This window comes from Oenanthe melanoleuca, chromosome 21 (assembly GCF_029582105.1).
Source record: "Oenanthe melanoleuca isolate GR-GAL-2019-014 chromosome 21, OMel1.0, whole genome shotgun sequence".
Classification (NCBI taxonomy): domain Eukaryota; kingdom Metazoa; phylum Chordata; class Aves; order Passeriformes; family Muscicapidae; genus Oenanthe; species Oenanthe melanoleuca.
The window spans coordinates 1,947,140-1,961,759 of record NC_079354.1 but is presented as its reverse complement, the minus strand read 5'-3'; the positions used below and the strand labels follow the sequence as shown (position 1 = coordinate 1,961,759).

Here is a 14,620-nt window from a genome sequence, read left to right as displayed (position 1 = left end):
AAAGAGGACAGGAAGAAAGGGAAATCTCAGAAGAGCTGGTGACTGATGTGTGGCTGGAGAACAGGCAGCTGAGAGAGAGGCAGAGGCACTGAGCAAGGGCTGGTTGCAGAACTAACGCTGGGCACAGCAATTAGAATTTGCCAGGCAGGACTCACCCTGTCCAGAGCGACACCTTTGAAGGGTGAGCAGTGTGGAACCTTCATAAACCCCTGAAAGTACTTGAGAGCAGCAGAGTGACCCGTGGCAGGGATGAGAGCAGATCTGAGGGCAGGGTGAAGCCAGCACAGCCGCTGAGTGCTGCTCTGATAAGCTGAGAGCAAAGCACCTGCACCTGGGAGGGGCAGCAAATGCAGCAGCCTGCAAGCACCAGCAGATGCACAGGCAGGATAAAGATGAGATTGCCCATGCTATTAGCTCAGGTGTGTTCTTCAAAGCAGGGGAGGAAAGAGCTGCTGCACAAGGTAAATGGACTCTAAAGATCCAGGTCAAGGCAACTTGCTTTACTCTGAGATATTTGAGAGGAAACAGAAAATATCTCTACAAAAAGAGCAGCCTCTGAGAGGGGTGAAGAGACTTGTCTGTGCTCTGTGTGAGCATCACCTGAGTGTGCCACTGACCAGATAAGAACCTGTTTCTGCTAACATCAGCACCTGAGTGCTGTAGCTGGAGGACCAAAGGAATGAGATGTGCTAGGGAATGTCCTCCTGCACAGCCAGATGACAGAAACACAGGGCATGGAGCCTGTGCAAAGCTTTCAGTGGCTGGGCTGGGATAAGAGACCCTCAGGGCATGACACAGTCAGAAGAGCCACTCACAGCAGAGCTGCCTTCAAAGGGAGCCTATTGCCTGAATCAGGCACCTCAGGACCCTGGGCACACTGCTGGGAAGGAGAATTGTTATATTGCTATAGAATTGCTGAGGAGTATTTGCCATGAGAGCTTAGAAAGAAGATACGGAGCCAGGGGTGCTGCCCTGGTGGGCTGAGCTGCCTAAGCTGGAGAAAATCTTGCCTAGTAGTAGAACAAAGCCTTGGGTGGCTCTTGGTGCCCTGTGGGACCTGGCACAGCACAGCCCCTGTGCCAGGAATGCTGGCAGGACTGAGGAGCTCTGCTGCTCATCCCCAGGATGGGCACTGGAGAGGAGAAACAGCCACGGGGAAGCTGGAGTGACTGAATCAACCCTGCTTGGAGCTCTGTTTACTTTGCCTTATGGAGATCCAAAGATAGAATGGGGGGAAAAAAAATGTATGTGTTTAAAAATTAGAGACAGCTTGCTGTCAGTCAGAGCAAGAGGAAGATGGCTGGGGAGTGTCTGTCCTGCCTATTCTGGGCATTCATCTCAGGCCTTGCAATATCTGGAGTTTGATGACATCCTCATCTGAAGCCACTTGACTTCAATTTAGCCCCAATTCCCCAAACCAGGGGAGAAATAAGCTTCCCCCATGCTGCAGGCCAGGAAAATCTCAGGATGTTTGAGAACAAGGCAAGGGGAAAAGTGCTGCCAGAATCTGGCAATGTGACCCCTGTTCCTTGGCTGTCCTCAGCTGAGCAGGCACAACACAACAAACACAACAAATACAACACAACACAACAAAACACAGCAAAAGCTCTGGCAGCCTCTCCAGGGGCAAGGCTGGGATCTCATCCTGCAGCTGTGAGTGAGCATGGGGCAGGCTGAGCAGGGAGGAGCTGTGGGGTGGTAAATTCTGGCAGATTCTCCTGGTGCTCTGGGAGTGCCTGAGCTTTGGAGCAGCCAGCAGCATCCTGCTGGGCTGAGCAGGGAGGTTCCACAGGAGATGGGTGCTTCTCCTCTGGGACAGGAGCATCCCAGGAGTGTTTGACCCAGCTCCACAGCTCTGACAGTGCCCAGCTTTGGTGCACACACATTGCTTATGCACTCAAGGCACATCCTGACCACAAAACCAGAGTGTCTGCCCCTACCCACAGCCCTTCTGTGCCCAGTGTGTGTGCACAGAGCTCACTGACCCTGCACCCACCACTGCAGGGAGGTTCCACAAGTGATGGGTGCTTCTCCTCTGGGACACCTGGTGCTTCCACGAGCAAACAAAGCCCCAGCTCCAGGCCAAAGGCTGGGCTTTGTCTACACCTGAGCCCTCTCTGTGTGAAATCCATGTGTCCTCCCTGACCCTTTCCCACTTTCTCTTAAAGCTCAGGTTGTATTCTGGACAATTTCCAAGTGAATCTGTTAATTATTTCCTGAGACAGAATTAATTGAATACACTTTTTAAAGGAATTTCAATTTGTTTTATCATCTTCTTCTGACCCTTGAACTGATGAAAGGCTTTTCACTGACCCCTCACACCCCACAGGGAGTTAAATCTCAGTGACATGAGGTGGAGGGGTGGATGTTTGAAGAAATTAGGCTGCAATTCTGAAAGGTTACCCAAGGTAACCTGGTTATTTATAACTTTCTGCAATAGCCAGGGCTGGGTGAATAGCTCCAGAACTTCCTAAATATTTCTGCATCCATTATCCCACATGAAGAAATGCTCCTGGGCAGGAGGCTGGCTCCACACTGTGTACACAGAGACCTAGAATATAAATATAGGGTAATAAATAGGCCCAGCTGGTGGCATGGTCCATGCTACAGCTGAACTTTGTCACTGGACAGAGCAAATATTAAACCTGAAGCTGTAGCTGGGGATCCCAGGATGTGTAACCAAAATAGAGGAGAAAATCTTGTCCTTTACCATGGCCAGCCCCACCTTTGCACACTGATGGCCTCTTCCCAAATTCCCTAAAGTGGCAGACAGCACAGACAGAGCTCTGGGAAAGCACAGCCCAGGTGAGCAGGACTGGGCACCACCCTGTGGGACCTCCCTGTGCTCAGGGAAACCCTGCCTGGCCTCTGAAGTGCCTCTGGGTGCTCCCATAGGTTTTGCTCTCGTTCCCCCATTACTCATCCCATTTTAAATGCAGCTTTGTTTGGTTGTTTTTACAGCATCAAAATTATTTTTGGACAGCATCTCATTGTCAGCTTTCAAAGGGATTATGTCTGGGTCTGCCCAGCTCTGTAATTAAGTCTCTTTGAGATTTCCACTTGCAGCAGGAGCAATGTGCTTGAAGTGAAGCTGACAGTTTCAACAGCAGCAGAGCACTCACTGGGCTGTGCAAGGGCTGCCTGAGATGGGGCTGGAGGTGTTTTCTGCCTGGTTTGTGTCTTTGCCCCTTAGCACCAGTGAATTGGGATCAAACAGAGACCTTTAGCTCGGGATGGCAGTGGCTGGGAATGCCACAGGGTGACTCTTGCTGCAGTGTACTTCCAAAGCAAGGCTGCAGGACCCTGCAGGTGAGGTTGTCCTGCTTCCCTTCCCATCTCATGGCAGGGTCTGCCTCGATTATTTTGGTGGAGAAACCACAAGGAGAAAAAACCATGAAGTGCCCCGTTTGATCCAGAGGAGAATTTGTATCCCACAGCACAAATATCAGGGGTTTGGGTGTCCTGGAGAGCCCTTGCCCTTTGAGAATCCTGGTGGTGCAGGCAGGGTGAGCTTGAGCTGGGAGAAAAGCAACCCCTGAGCACCCCAGTCTAGGGGAAGGTGTCCCTGGGATGAGCTGTGAGGTCCCTCCCAAGCCCAACTATTGTGGGATTGTCTGTGAGCAGCTCTGTGAGCAGAGGAGGCAGTGGTGGGTGGCAGGGTGGGGATGGAGGTGCCACAGCCATCTGGCAGGCACAAAGCTGCTCAGCTGCCCATGTGGCATAAAGCCCCAGAGACAGGGCAGAACAAACCATGCACAGGAAAGGAAAGAGCAAGGACAGAAGGGAGTGAAGAAAATGAATAAATTGGGAGGAAAGATGCACGAGCTGGGTCCAGAGACACAGGAGGGATGCCCAGGGCAGGGTGATGCCAGGGTCCTGTTGGGAGGGGTGTGAGCTGGTTGCTGACTCAGCTGTCCTGCAGGGACCCCGCGTTTCCCCAAAGCCTGAGCGTTTCAAACCACCTGCCCAGCCCACAAAGCCATTCCCTTCGGCAACATCCGAGCTGCTGGGCTCTGGAGACTGGGGTTAAACACATGCCTGGGCTTGTGGCAGCCTCTGTTTTATCAGCTCCGGCTGATTTCTGTTTGTTTGCTCTTCTCTGGAGAGCTCCGGGGCTGTCCCTGTGTCCCTTTCTTTTCCAAGTGCATGTGCACTGAGTGGGGGTTGCCTGCCTTCCTCCACAGCTGCTGTCTCTCCCAGTTCCACGGGCAGCCTGGTCATTCTGAGGTGCTTGCACAGCTCCTGGAGGGCTGTGGTTACAGCAGCAGAACCTTCTCTGACCACCCAGAGCACAGCCAGGGCCATGCCAAGGCTGGAAACCGGTGGGCAAAGAAAAGGTGTGGAGCACTGAGGTGTGCTTGTGGCTCCTGTGCCGCTTTAGCACCTAATTCGTGGCTTTTGTTTGCTGAAGTGCCTTTGATGTGGTTGGACTTGGCCGTGTTGCACCTCTGCTTTGTCAGCCAGCAAAGCATCTTTGGGCTGTGGGCAGAGAATTGCAGGGGCTGTCACAGCCCTGCCTGGGTGTCAGGGCTGGAGAGCTGGCTGGAGCTGCTGTGAGAGGCTTGAGACCCTCTGCAGAGCGCCCCACACCCTCTGCAGAGCACCCCAGAGCCTCTGCAGAGCACCCCACACCCTCTGCAGAGCACCCCAAACCTTCTGCAGAGCACCCCAAACCTTCTGCAGAGCACCCCAAATCCTCGGCAGAGCGCCCCAAATCCTCTGTAGAGCACCCCACACCCTCTGCAGAGCACCCCACACCCTCTGCAGAGCACCCCAAACCCTCTGCAGAGCACCCCACACCCTCTGCAGAGCACCCCAAACCTTCTGCAGAGCACCCCAAACCCTCTGCTGGGAACCTGTGTGGCCCCAGCCCTGCTGGAGCTGTGGGGAATCCCTCCAGCAGTGTCCCCATTTGGGATGGGGATGGTCTCTGAGGTCATTGCAGCACTGTGTGTGTTCCCCAGGCCTCTCTTCAGGCACAGAAGCATTTTCCTCCATCTGGAGATGTCTGGGGATCCCCAGGACTCAATACCAGACACCTTTCCAGGGTGTACCCCATTCCCTCACCATCCCTCAGCCTTGGGCCTGGGGCTGTTGGGGCCATTTCACTTGGTTGGAACTTGTGACTGCTCATCCCCATCTCCTCCCAGGACCAGGCTGCCCTGCCAAAGCACAAGTTAACATCTAGTTTTGGGCAGCAGGAACGTGGTGGGACCCAGCTCAGCCCTGCTGTGCAGCCCTGGTCCCCAACAGCTCCAAAGCCACTGTTAGACAGCAGAGACTCAGTTCCACTTCAGCAAGACACAGAACAGGCAAGAAGGCAAGTGCAACCCTGGCACTCCTGGATAAAAGCACATTAATGCTGTTAATATCCAGCAATCAGAATTTCTTAGAGAACAGTGCTGCATCCCCTTCCCTCCTGCTCATCCCCTGCTTGTTTAATGAAAATCAGAGACAGCCCTTAAAGAGCTGCTTAGCATTTCAATACATTTAATATCCTCACTGATAAGGGAACGATGGATATTACCAAAAGACCTTTCTTAAACTCTCCCCTTCTGCAGCAGGTTCTACTGGCTTGTGTTTGTCTCAATTCCAGCTCCAAACTGTTTCTTTCAATGGGGAAAAATTATGATAAGATTATTTTTTTAATATGAAGGATATTAATACACAGCATTTGTGATAATGACAAGGAGGAGAGGCATGGCCAGCCTTGACCTGAATTAATTGGGTGCTGATTGCTCAGCTGCCCCGTGGTTCCCACAGTTGTACCTCATCACCAGTGATGCCAAGGGCTGTCCCTCTTGGCTGGCACTCATGGCACAGCCTGGCCACCTGCTTGGGATAATGAGGAGGGAGATTTTCAGCTGTGGCAGCTCATGGAAGATCCTGGCTGGATTACCCTGGGTAAGAGGCAATGATGGGAATACTGAGCCCCAGGAGGACTGGGCAAGCAGGAAAGGGTCTTGGATGAAAAAGGGTCTTGGCACATGGGGAAAAGAACAACCCCAAGGCACTGGAGAGGGAAAAATGCTGCCAGTCTGCCCAGGAGGCAGGGAGGAGGTGATGTGGTCCCTGCAACCCTGAGCTGAGCAGTCTGTGCCAGCCCTGACACAGCACAAGGAGTTGCAGTGATTTAGCAGCCAGATTGCTCCAGGTGGGTTGTTGTGTGGATGGAGATAGCTTGTCAGCATGTTTATGTGGCAGATGTCACTGCAGAGGGCTGTCCATGGGCAGCCAGTGGGGCACACTGCAGCTCCCTGAGAAGTCCTGCTGGCAGCTCAGGCTCCAAATGCAAACTTTGCTGGGGGATGCCACAGCCCCTGGAAGTGTGGAAGTGTAGATCCATCCCACCTGGTGTGGAGATAGGAATTCCCTTGGTGACACAGTGACAGTGGAAAGGTCTGGCTTTCCTCTGGAATCCAGTGGAAAGAAGGTTCCTTGGTGTCCCAAATCTCAGTTTTTATCTGGGTAGGAAAGGCTTGGCTCCTCCCCTGGCTGGAGCATCTCCCATGGGATGATGGAATTTTATCAGTCATGCCCTGGGACTCAGTGGCCATTAACAGGAGATATCTCCTGGAGGGAGGATGGGCTGTGGGAAGATAAAGATGATTGCCCAGCTGGTTTAAAGATGGCCCATGAGCAGATAATGTGTGCCAGGAGATCAGGGTCACTGCCCCACCCGGCTGCAGCAGGTGGGGACAGAATTCACATTTCTGGTCACATCCTGTATTGCAACCCAAGACAACACCATCCCCTCTCCCAGGGTACCTGAGGGGCCTCCCCTTCCCTGGGAGGGATTTTGGGGTGTTTCTGGAGTGGCTCCTGCAAAGCTGCTGCACAGTGGGTAGCAGTGCTCAGCCAGCACAGGGGGCTGCTCCAGTTCTCTGCCATCCTGGAGCCCAGCAAAGCCAAAACCTGTGGGACATGCACTAGCTGGTACTCTGGGCACCTCTGCAAGACCCAGAGGACCCACAGTGGTGTCACACAGGGGCTGGGATGGCACCAGGGCACTGGAGAGCCCGTGTAGGCAGCTGGGCTGTGCTGGTCTGCGGGGTTAGGGGCACAGCACTGGGATGGAATCACTCAGTGCTGGGAGACCAAAGCTGGCTTCTGCCTCCCCAGAGATTTTTCCAGAGTATCACAGAATCATTGAATTGTTTGTGTTGGAAGGGACCTTCTTGTTCCACCCCATATCCAACCAACCAGTTTGCTTCAAGCCCTGTCCAGCCTGGCCTTGAACACTCAGGGATCCAGGAGCAGCCACAGCTTTTCTGAGCATCCTGTGCCAGGGCTGCCCACCCTCACAGGGAAGAATTCCTTCCCAATATTCCATCCATCCCTGCCCTGTATGAGTGTGAAGCCATTTCCCCTTATCCTGTCACTCCATCCCTTGTCCCAAGTCCTTCTCCTGGAGCCCCTTTAGCTCCTGGAAGGGGCTCTAAGGTCTCCCCAGAGCCTTTTCCTCTCCAGGTGGACACCAGAGCTGGAGGGAGCTCTGCAGGGTGTTCCACAAGAGCCAACAGATGATGGTGGAGTGTAGCAGTGTCCCTCTGGAATGCCTGTCTCTGCTTGGGAACTGGGGACACAGAGCTGAGGGATCCAGCTCTGAGCTGTGACAAGCCCTTTCAGCAAATGGAAGTGTCTGGGTCAGACTAGCAATGTGATAGCTGGCTGAAAATTTGCTTTCCCACCAGCTGCAGGGGTGCAGCTCCTGTGGCATCATCTGAGCCTTCCTGGTGGCTTGCTGTGATTTTGGAGACCAGAATCCCTGACCCCTGTGCTCCAAGATCTGCTGCAAAGGTCACTGTGTAGCTGCACCCCCATCCAACAGCACTGCTCAGGCTCTGCCAGCTGCCTTGGAGTGTCTGGTGTCCTCCTGAGCCCCAGCTGTGCCCCTGCCTCAGCCTCCCTGCCAGCCCATCCTGTGATAGCTCTGATGACAGGATCTCTCCAGCCCTGACTGACAGCTCCCCAGGCAGCCAGGGGGAAGATCCTGGAGGGACCCGGGGCTCTGTGCTGTTCCCAGGTCCTGGTGATGAGTGCTGCAGACATTTCCCTGCAGGTACAGTGCTCAGCCCTGCTGAATGAGGAATTGTTGCTGCTGCGTGCTGGGAGCTGGGCAGGGAGCTCCTCTCACCCCTGCAGGCAGAGAGCTGCTGGAGGCACTGTGGGGTGCCCCAGCACGGGGTTCAGCATCTCCAGGGAGCACAGGGTGGAATGGAGGGTGTGCTGCACCCCCTCTCCCTCCCTGTCCCCTCTGAGCGTTTTCCAAGGGATGGCCTGACAGACGAGAGAGTGAATAAGTCACTGCACGTGGTGTAGATGGGAGTCAGCATCTGTGGTAAGCACGGGCAGGTATTAGTGATTGTTCAGCATTTAGATGGGGAAGCAGCAGTGGCTGTAGGGGGTCTGTTGACAGCTGTCGAGTGTTTAATGCTGAGCAAGGCGCTCACCTGGCTCGGTGATCCTGGTGGCTCCGAGCAGGAGGGATGCAGAGGCTGTGGGAAGGATGCTCTGTGCTCCCCAGGCCCCTGTGACAGGACACCCTTGCCCAGTGCCCAGCCTTTCTGCCTTGGCACAGCTGCTGTGTCCTCCCAAACCGCTCTGGGACGGGCTGACCCTCTGCCAGGTGACAAGGTGGCACTAAACAGGGCGCTGTGAGCCCTGGCTGTGCCGTCCCTGCTCCCAGTGCCACAGCTCAGTTGTGAGCAGGATGAGTGGAGTGGAAAGCATCGCGATGGGGGTGTCCTGCCTCCTTGCAAGGGTTTTTTTTCTGTTTTTGCACACCAGGAGGGACAGGTAACCCCATCCCCTCCACAGCTGACCCTGACCGAGCGCAGAGCTCCGGCAGGGCTCCAAGTTTCTCCGTGTCCGCAGAGCAGCGGGGCGGGCTGGGGGGCACAGGGTGCTGGGGGCACAGGGTGCTGGGGGGCACAGGGTGCTGGGGGCACAGGGTGCTGGGGGGCACAGGGTGCTGGGGGCACAGGGTGCTGGGGGGCACAGGGTGCTGGGGGCACAGGGTGCTGGGGGGCACAGGGTGCTGGGGGCACAGAGGGCTGGGGGGCACAGGGTGCTGGGGGCACAGAGGGCTGGGGGCACAGAGGGCTGGGGGGCACAGGGTGCTGGGGGCACAGAGGCTGGGGGCACAGGGTGCTGGGGGCACAGAGGGCTGGGGGGCACAGAGGGCTGGGGGGCACAGGGTGCTGGGGGGCACAGGGTGCTGGGGGCACAGAGGGCTGGGGGCACAGAGTGCTGGGGGGCACAGAGTGCTGGGGGCACAGAGGGGAGGGGGGCACAGAGTGCAGCGGGGCACAGGGTGCAGCACAGGGTGCTGGGGGGCACAGGGTGCTGGGGACACAGGGTGCCGGAGGCACAGAGGGATGGGGGCACAGGGTGCTGGGGGACAGGATGCTGGGGGACACACGGTGCAGCACAGAGTGCTGGGGGCACAGAATGCTGGGGGGCACAGTGTGCTGGGGGGCACAGGGAGCAGCACAGGGTGCTGGGGGCACAGGGTGCTGAGTGGCATAAGGTGCAGCGGAGCACAGGGTGCAGTGGAGCGGGCTGGGTGACACAGGATGCTGGGTGGCACAGGGTGCTGGGGGGCACAGGGTGCAGTGGAGCACAGGGTGCTGGGGGGCACAGGGTGCTGGGGGGCACAGGGTGCAGCGGAGCACAGGGTGCTGGGGGGCACAGGTAGCAGCGTGGCACAGGGTGCTGGTGGCACAGGGTGCAGCGGGCACGGCTGGAGCCGGCCGTGGCTGGGGGACAGGGGCAGCGGGAGCCCGATGCCGCCGGCTCTGGGTACAGCGTGTGAGCGCGGAGAGGGGGGCTCGCTGCAGAGCCCACCCAGCCCATTGGCTTGCGGGCGGTGACGGGCGGGCTGTCCCTCCCTGCTCGCAGCCCGTGTGTGCGAGCAATGTGCGCTAAGTGCCTCTGCGCTCGCCGGCCGCTGCCGGAGCTCTGGGCACAGCCAGCCAGCTCGCAGACGTGCCGGGACAACCCAGGTGGCCCCGTCCTGCGGCTGGTGGCCCCCGCCGGACCATGGCATGGGCACAGCGGGGTCTGACATCCTCGCTCTCCATCGTCATCAGCTTGGCTGCCTGCCTGTCGGCCACCACCAGCGAAGGTAGGGAGCGGGTGGCCCCGGAGTGACGGGGCAGTGCTGGGGGCACCCTTGGGGTGGCTGTGGTGCTCGGATGTGTCTGCACGGGCTCTGCCCTGCCGGCCTTTGCTCCTCCGTGCTCCCAGGGGAGCGCAGCTCCAGGTTCCTGCCTGCCTGAGTTTGCTAATCCTGGAGCTTTTGCACCAGAGGCAAAACTTCGGAGCTAGCCAGGAGAACCTGGCTCTGCAGCAGTAGCGGCAGCTCTGCCTCCCTCCGCTGCCCTGCTGTGCTGCAGCACGCAGGGGTGGCTGCAGAGGGGACAGGGACACCGGCAGCGGCTCAGCCGTGCTCCCCATCCCCGGAGCCTGCTCGGTGGCCGGGCAGCGGGGCTGCGATGGAGCCGGTGGGTGGGCGCAGCAAGGTGTGCAGGGCATCGGGGCGGCTGGGAAGGGCACTCAGCTGGGAAACTCCTCGTGAGGGAAAGGGCTGGAAACTTCTGAAGTAGGAAGCAGGGCTGCAGCTGAGGATGCTCTCCGGACACGTTGGTGTCAGCCGCGCCAGGCCTGTTCTCTCCAGCCGCCCTGCCCAGCTGCCCTCATCCCCGGTCCGTGTCCCTACCCCGGTGCCTCAGGCCGCTCTCTGTTTTGGCAGTGCTGCTCCTGCTCCTGCCACCCGGCCTCGCCCGTGTCCCTGCGTGCTGGCAGCGGCAGCGCGGCTGCTTCCCGGGGCTGCTGATCTCCATCGCCAGCCCCGCCGCTCCCGCTGCCGCTCCCCAGCGTGTCCTTGGCACGGCAGCAGCATCCTTCCTCCCTTCTGCTGTGCTTCGGAGCCATGGCCAGCACAGCCCAGCCTCTGCGGCGAGCCCCGGGCCGGTGTCCCTGCCCCATGCAGGCCGTGGCATCGCTCCCTTCTCGCTCCTGCGTCTCTGCCATCCTTCCACCCGCTGAGGCCCAAGGGCTGCACCCTGCCGGGCTGTGTCCCTGTGCTTACAGCCATCGTCCAACACGCACCAGCATCTCCCTCGCTTCTCTTCCCAATTCCCAGCTATTTGCTGTCCTAGCCCTGTTTTCTGCCCAGTGCCTATTTCCCGGCCCTCTTCCTGCTCCTTTCCCATCTGCTGTGCTGCCCGTGCAGCAATGGGATGCGTTGGGGTCTCAGGGCTGGGGATGGGCTCTGAGGGTGCAGAATGGGGCCCCAGCACCCCGACACCCCCAGCCCTAGCTCGGTCTTTGCTCTGGGGTGCAGTAGCTGCCCTTTGCCCCGTGCCTTGGGCAGGGTGTGGTGCAGCCCCACAAAGCCAAGCAGCCCTGCCTGGGCTTGGTGCACCTGGGCATTGAGGAGCGAGGCCCTTGCTGTCCTCTGCAGAGGAGATCCCTGGGTGCTGGGTTGGGTTTCATGGCGTCTGCACTGACAGCCCGCCTGTTGCCAGCTGGGAGACACCTGGTTTCCTGCTTTTCAGAAAAGAAAGCTGTCCTCCATCACAGCCTCGGTGGGGACTCGGGGCAAACCAAGCGGGCGGATCTCGACTAGACCAGACAGGAGAGGCACCAAGGAAGGAGGTGTGGGAGCTGCAGAGAGCTGCTGGTGCTCATGGCGCTGCGGGTCCTGGGGCTCTGCTGTGCCCTGGCACGGGGCACTCGGTGCCAGCCCGTCCCCAGCACCAGCGGTGGCACTGGGATGTGCCCAGTGTGCTGGGATGGGCTGGGAGCAGCACCCACGCTGGGATGGGCTGTGGTGCCAGTCCCTGAGCACCCTGGCACGGGATGGGATTGGGAATGTGGGACACGGTGCAGAGCACAGCCTGGCCCTGGTGCGTGCCACCTTCCCGTTGTGCCTTCCCGTTGTGTCACCCTCCCATTTTGCCACCCTCCCGTTTGCCACCTTCCCGTTGTGCCACGCTCCCGTTTGCCACCTTCCCGTTGTGTCATCCTCCCGTTGTGCCACCTTCTCGTTGTGTCACCTTCCCGTTGTGCCACGCTCCCGTTTGCCACCTTCCCGTTGTGCCACCTTCCCGTTGTGCCATCCTCCCATTTTGCCACCTTCCCGTTGTGTCACCTTCCCGTTGTGCCACGTTCCTGTTGTGCCACGTTCCTGTTGTGCCACCCTCCCGTTGTGCCACCCTCCCATTGTGTCACCTTCCCAATGTGCCACCCTCCGGTTGTGCCACCCTCCGGTTGTGCCACCCTCCCGTTGTGTCACCCTCTCGTTGTGCCACCTTCCCGTTGTGTGACCTTCCCGTTGTGTCACCTTCTCATTGTGCCACACTCCCGTTGTGTCACCTTCCCGTTGTGCCTTCCTGTTGTGCCACCCTCCCGTTGTGTCACCCTCCCGCTGTGTCACCCTCCCGCTGTGCCACCCTCCCGTTTGCCAGCCTTGGCTGCCCGTTCCCAGAGCACTGGTGCCCGCGGGCACGGTGTCGGGGTGTGCCCACGGCCTCTCTGTGCCCTGCGTTCCCAGAGCTGCTTTGGGAACTGCAAGGCAGAAATTCCACCCGCAAAGCAAATTTCAGGCCAGGGTGTGCTGCGCTTATTAACCAAAAAAACAACTTCAACCCCTGGGTTTTTTTTTTCTTTCCACGAGCTCGCAGTGCCTTTCTCTTTCCTGAAATATTTGTTCCAAGAAGTTTTAAGCTTATATTTTTTATTCCTTTCAGTTTTGTGTGCAGGCGTGCCCGAGAAATAGGAGGAAAAGGGAATCGCCATTCCATGGGAAATCTCCCATTTCAGCGCAGCAGCCATTGCCAAATGCACTGAAAACCAAAACTCAGATTTTTAAATTTTTTTTTTTTTAAGAGGGGTAAAAATTTGCAGGATGTGGACGATTTTTTATTTGGAACATTGAAAACAGAATTATCTGAAATTATTAAATTGCTTTAGAGCAGGGAGGTAGAAAAGTTATCTTCAATAATATGAAGTAAGAGAGACTAAAAATATTTACACTATTGCAGACCGGGTTGCATAGGTGAAAATATTGAAGCGGATATTTTATATTTTATACATATTTTATATATATTTCATATATAAAAATATATTTTATATAAATTTTATATATATATAAAATATATATTTTATATTTTATTTTTTATTTTTATTTTTTATTTTTAATTTTATTTTAGATTTATTTTAGATTTTAGATTTTAGATTTATTTTAGATTTTAGATTTATTTTTTTATTTTAGATTTTATGTTTTATATTTTTTAGATTTTATATTTTATATATTTTATATTATCGCACAAATTGAAGTTAAATAATAAAATACAAAATATCTTTGTTAAATTGAAAGAAAATCAGACGAGCAGAAATTACCGCATTTGGAGCTCGGGTGGGGGTAACAAAATTGTATTTTCTGTCAAAAATGGCACTGCAAACGCTGCTGCCGGGGGTCTGCTCCCTCCCAGTGATGCCCTCGGTCCATGAGGTGGGTGAGCTTCCTCCCCATCACAGCGTTGTCCCCACGGGTGAGCTTGGAGGGATCCACGTGGGGACCTGGTGAAGCAGGGAAGGGAAATTTGGGGGCATTTCCCCCACATTTAGGGGGGTGATGGGGATGGGGTGATGTCCAGGGCAGGATGCAGGATGCTCATCTTTTCCTCTTGCACGGTTGGTGGGTTTGTTCCTCCACTCAGCAGCGATGGGGTGCAGGAAAACACCGGAATCCTTGGGCAAACCAGCTGCTGGCTGAAACGGGGGCACAGGAAGGGTCCCCCCGCTAATCTCTCGTTGTAATCTCATTAATTGCCCCTCTGCTGAAGCAGAAAAAAAAAAGGTAAAAACTAATCTGCGTTTTTATTCAATGCTCCTTTCCTACTTCTGTGCAGCAGTGCCGAAGTCGGGGCTGCGGGAGGAGCGCTGGGAGGGAGAGGAAATCGCCTTTTCCCATTTCAAAAGGCTCTGGGGGTGTGTGTTCCTCCTAAGGACAGGGAACAAGAGCGTTTCAGCTTGTGCCCTTTTGGTGATGGGGAATGGAGAAGCGTTGGTTTAAAACAGGGAGCTGATTTAGGCTACATTAGTGAAAAAAATAATAAATTGGGGGGGTGTTTAATTTTTTTGATTGCTCCCCAAATGCTGATATAAAGCAAATATTTGCATGATTTTAGCTAGGCTCATGGGGATGTGTTTCTGGTGCCATCTTCGTTTTCATCCCTCTTGTGTTAATAGCTTGTAAAACTTCCGGAAAATCAACCTCCAAAATTTGCAGGAAAATAACACACCTGTGCACAAAACACACCTACTTTGGCAGGGTTTTCATTCTCCTTGAATTCTCGTTTCCTGAAATTGCAAGGGGTTGTTTCTAGTGACAATAAATGAGCACCCATTTTGGTGATGGTGGAAACATCTGACGAAACCGAATTTAAGCACAACTGAAAAACCCGACGGGTTTTGCGGGGAGGAAAAGATTCCTTTTTTTTTCTTGGTTTTTTTTTTTTTTTTTTTTCTTTTTGATTGCTGAAAGATAGTTAGAAAAATATTTTATTAAAAAAATTTAAAGAAAAACCCAAACAACAAAACAAAACAA

The 14,620-nt window shown here is 55.4% G+C and overlaps 1 protein-coding gene across 1 annotated transcript in view; it reads left to right on the top strand.

The window, feature by feature from the left end:
- The first annotated feature begins 10,007 nt into the window (after positions 1 to 10,007).
- The window catches only part of EPHA8 (EPH receptor A8), a 48,510-nt gene continuing 43,897 nt past the window's right edge, over positions 10,008 to 14,620 (top strand). Inside the window, exon 1 of the mRNA XM_056508075.1 lies at positions 10,008 to 10,129. Coding sequence (XP_056364050.1) covers positions 10,045 to 10,129 — 85 coding nt within the window. The 5' untranslated portion in view covers positions 10,008 to 10,044. The remainder of the gene's footprint in view (positions 10,130 to 14,620) is intronic.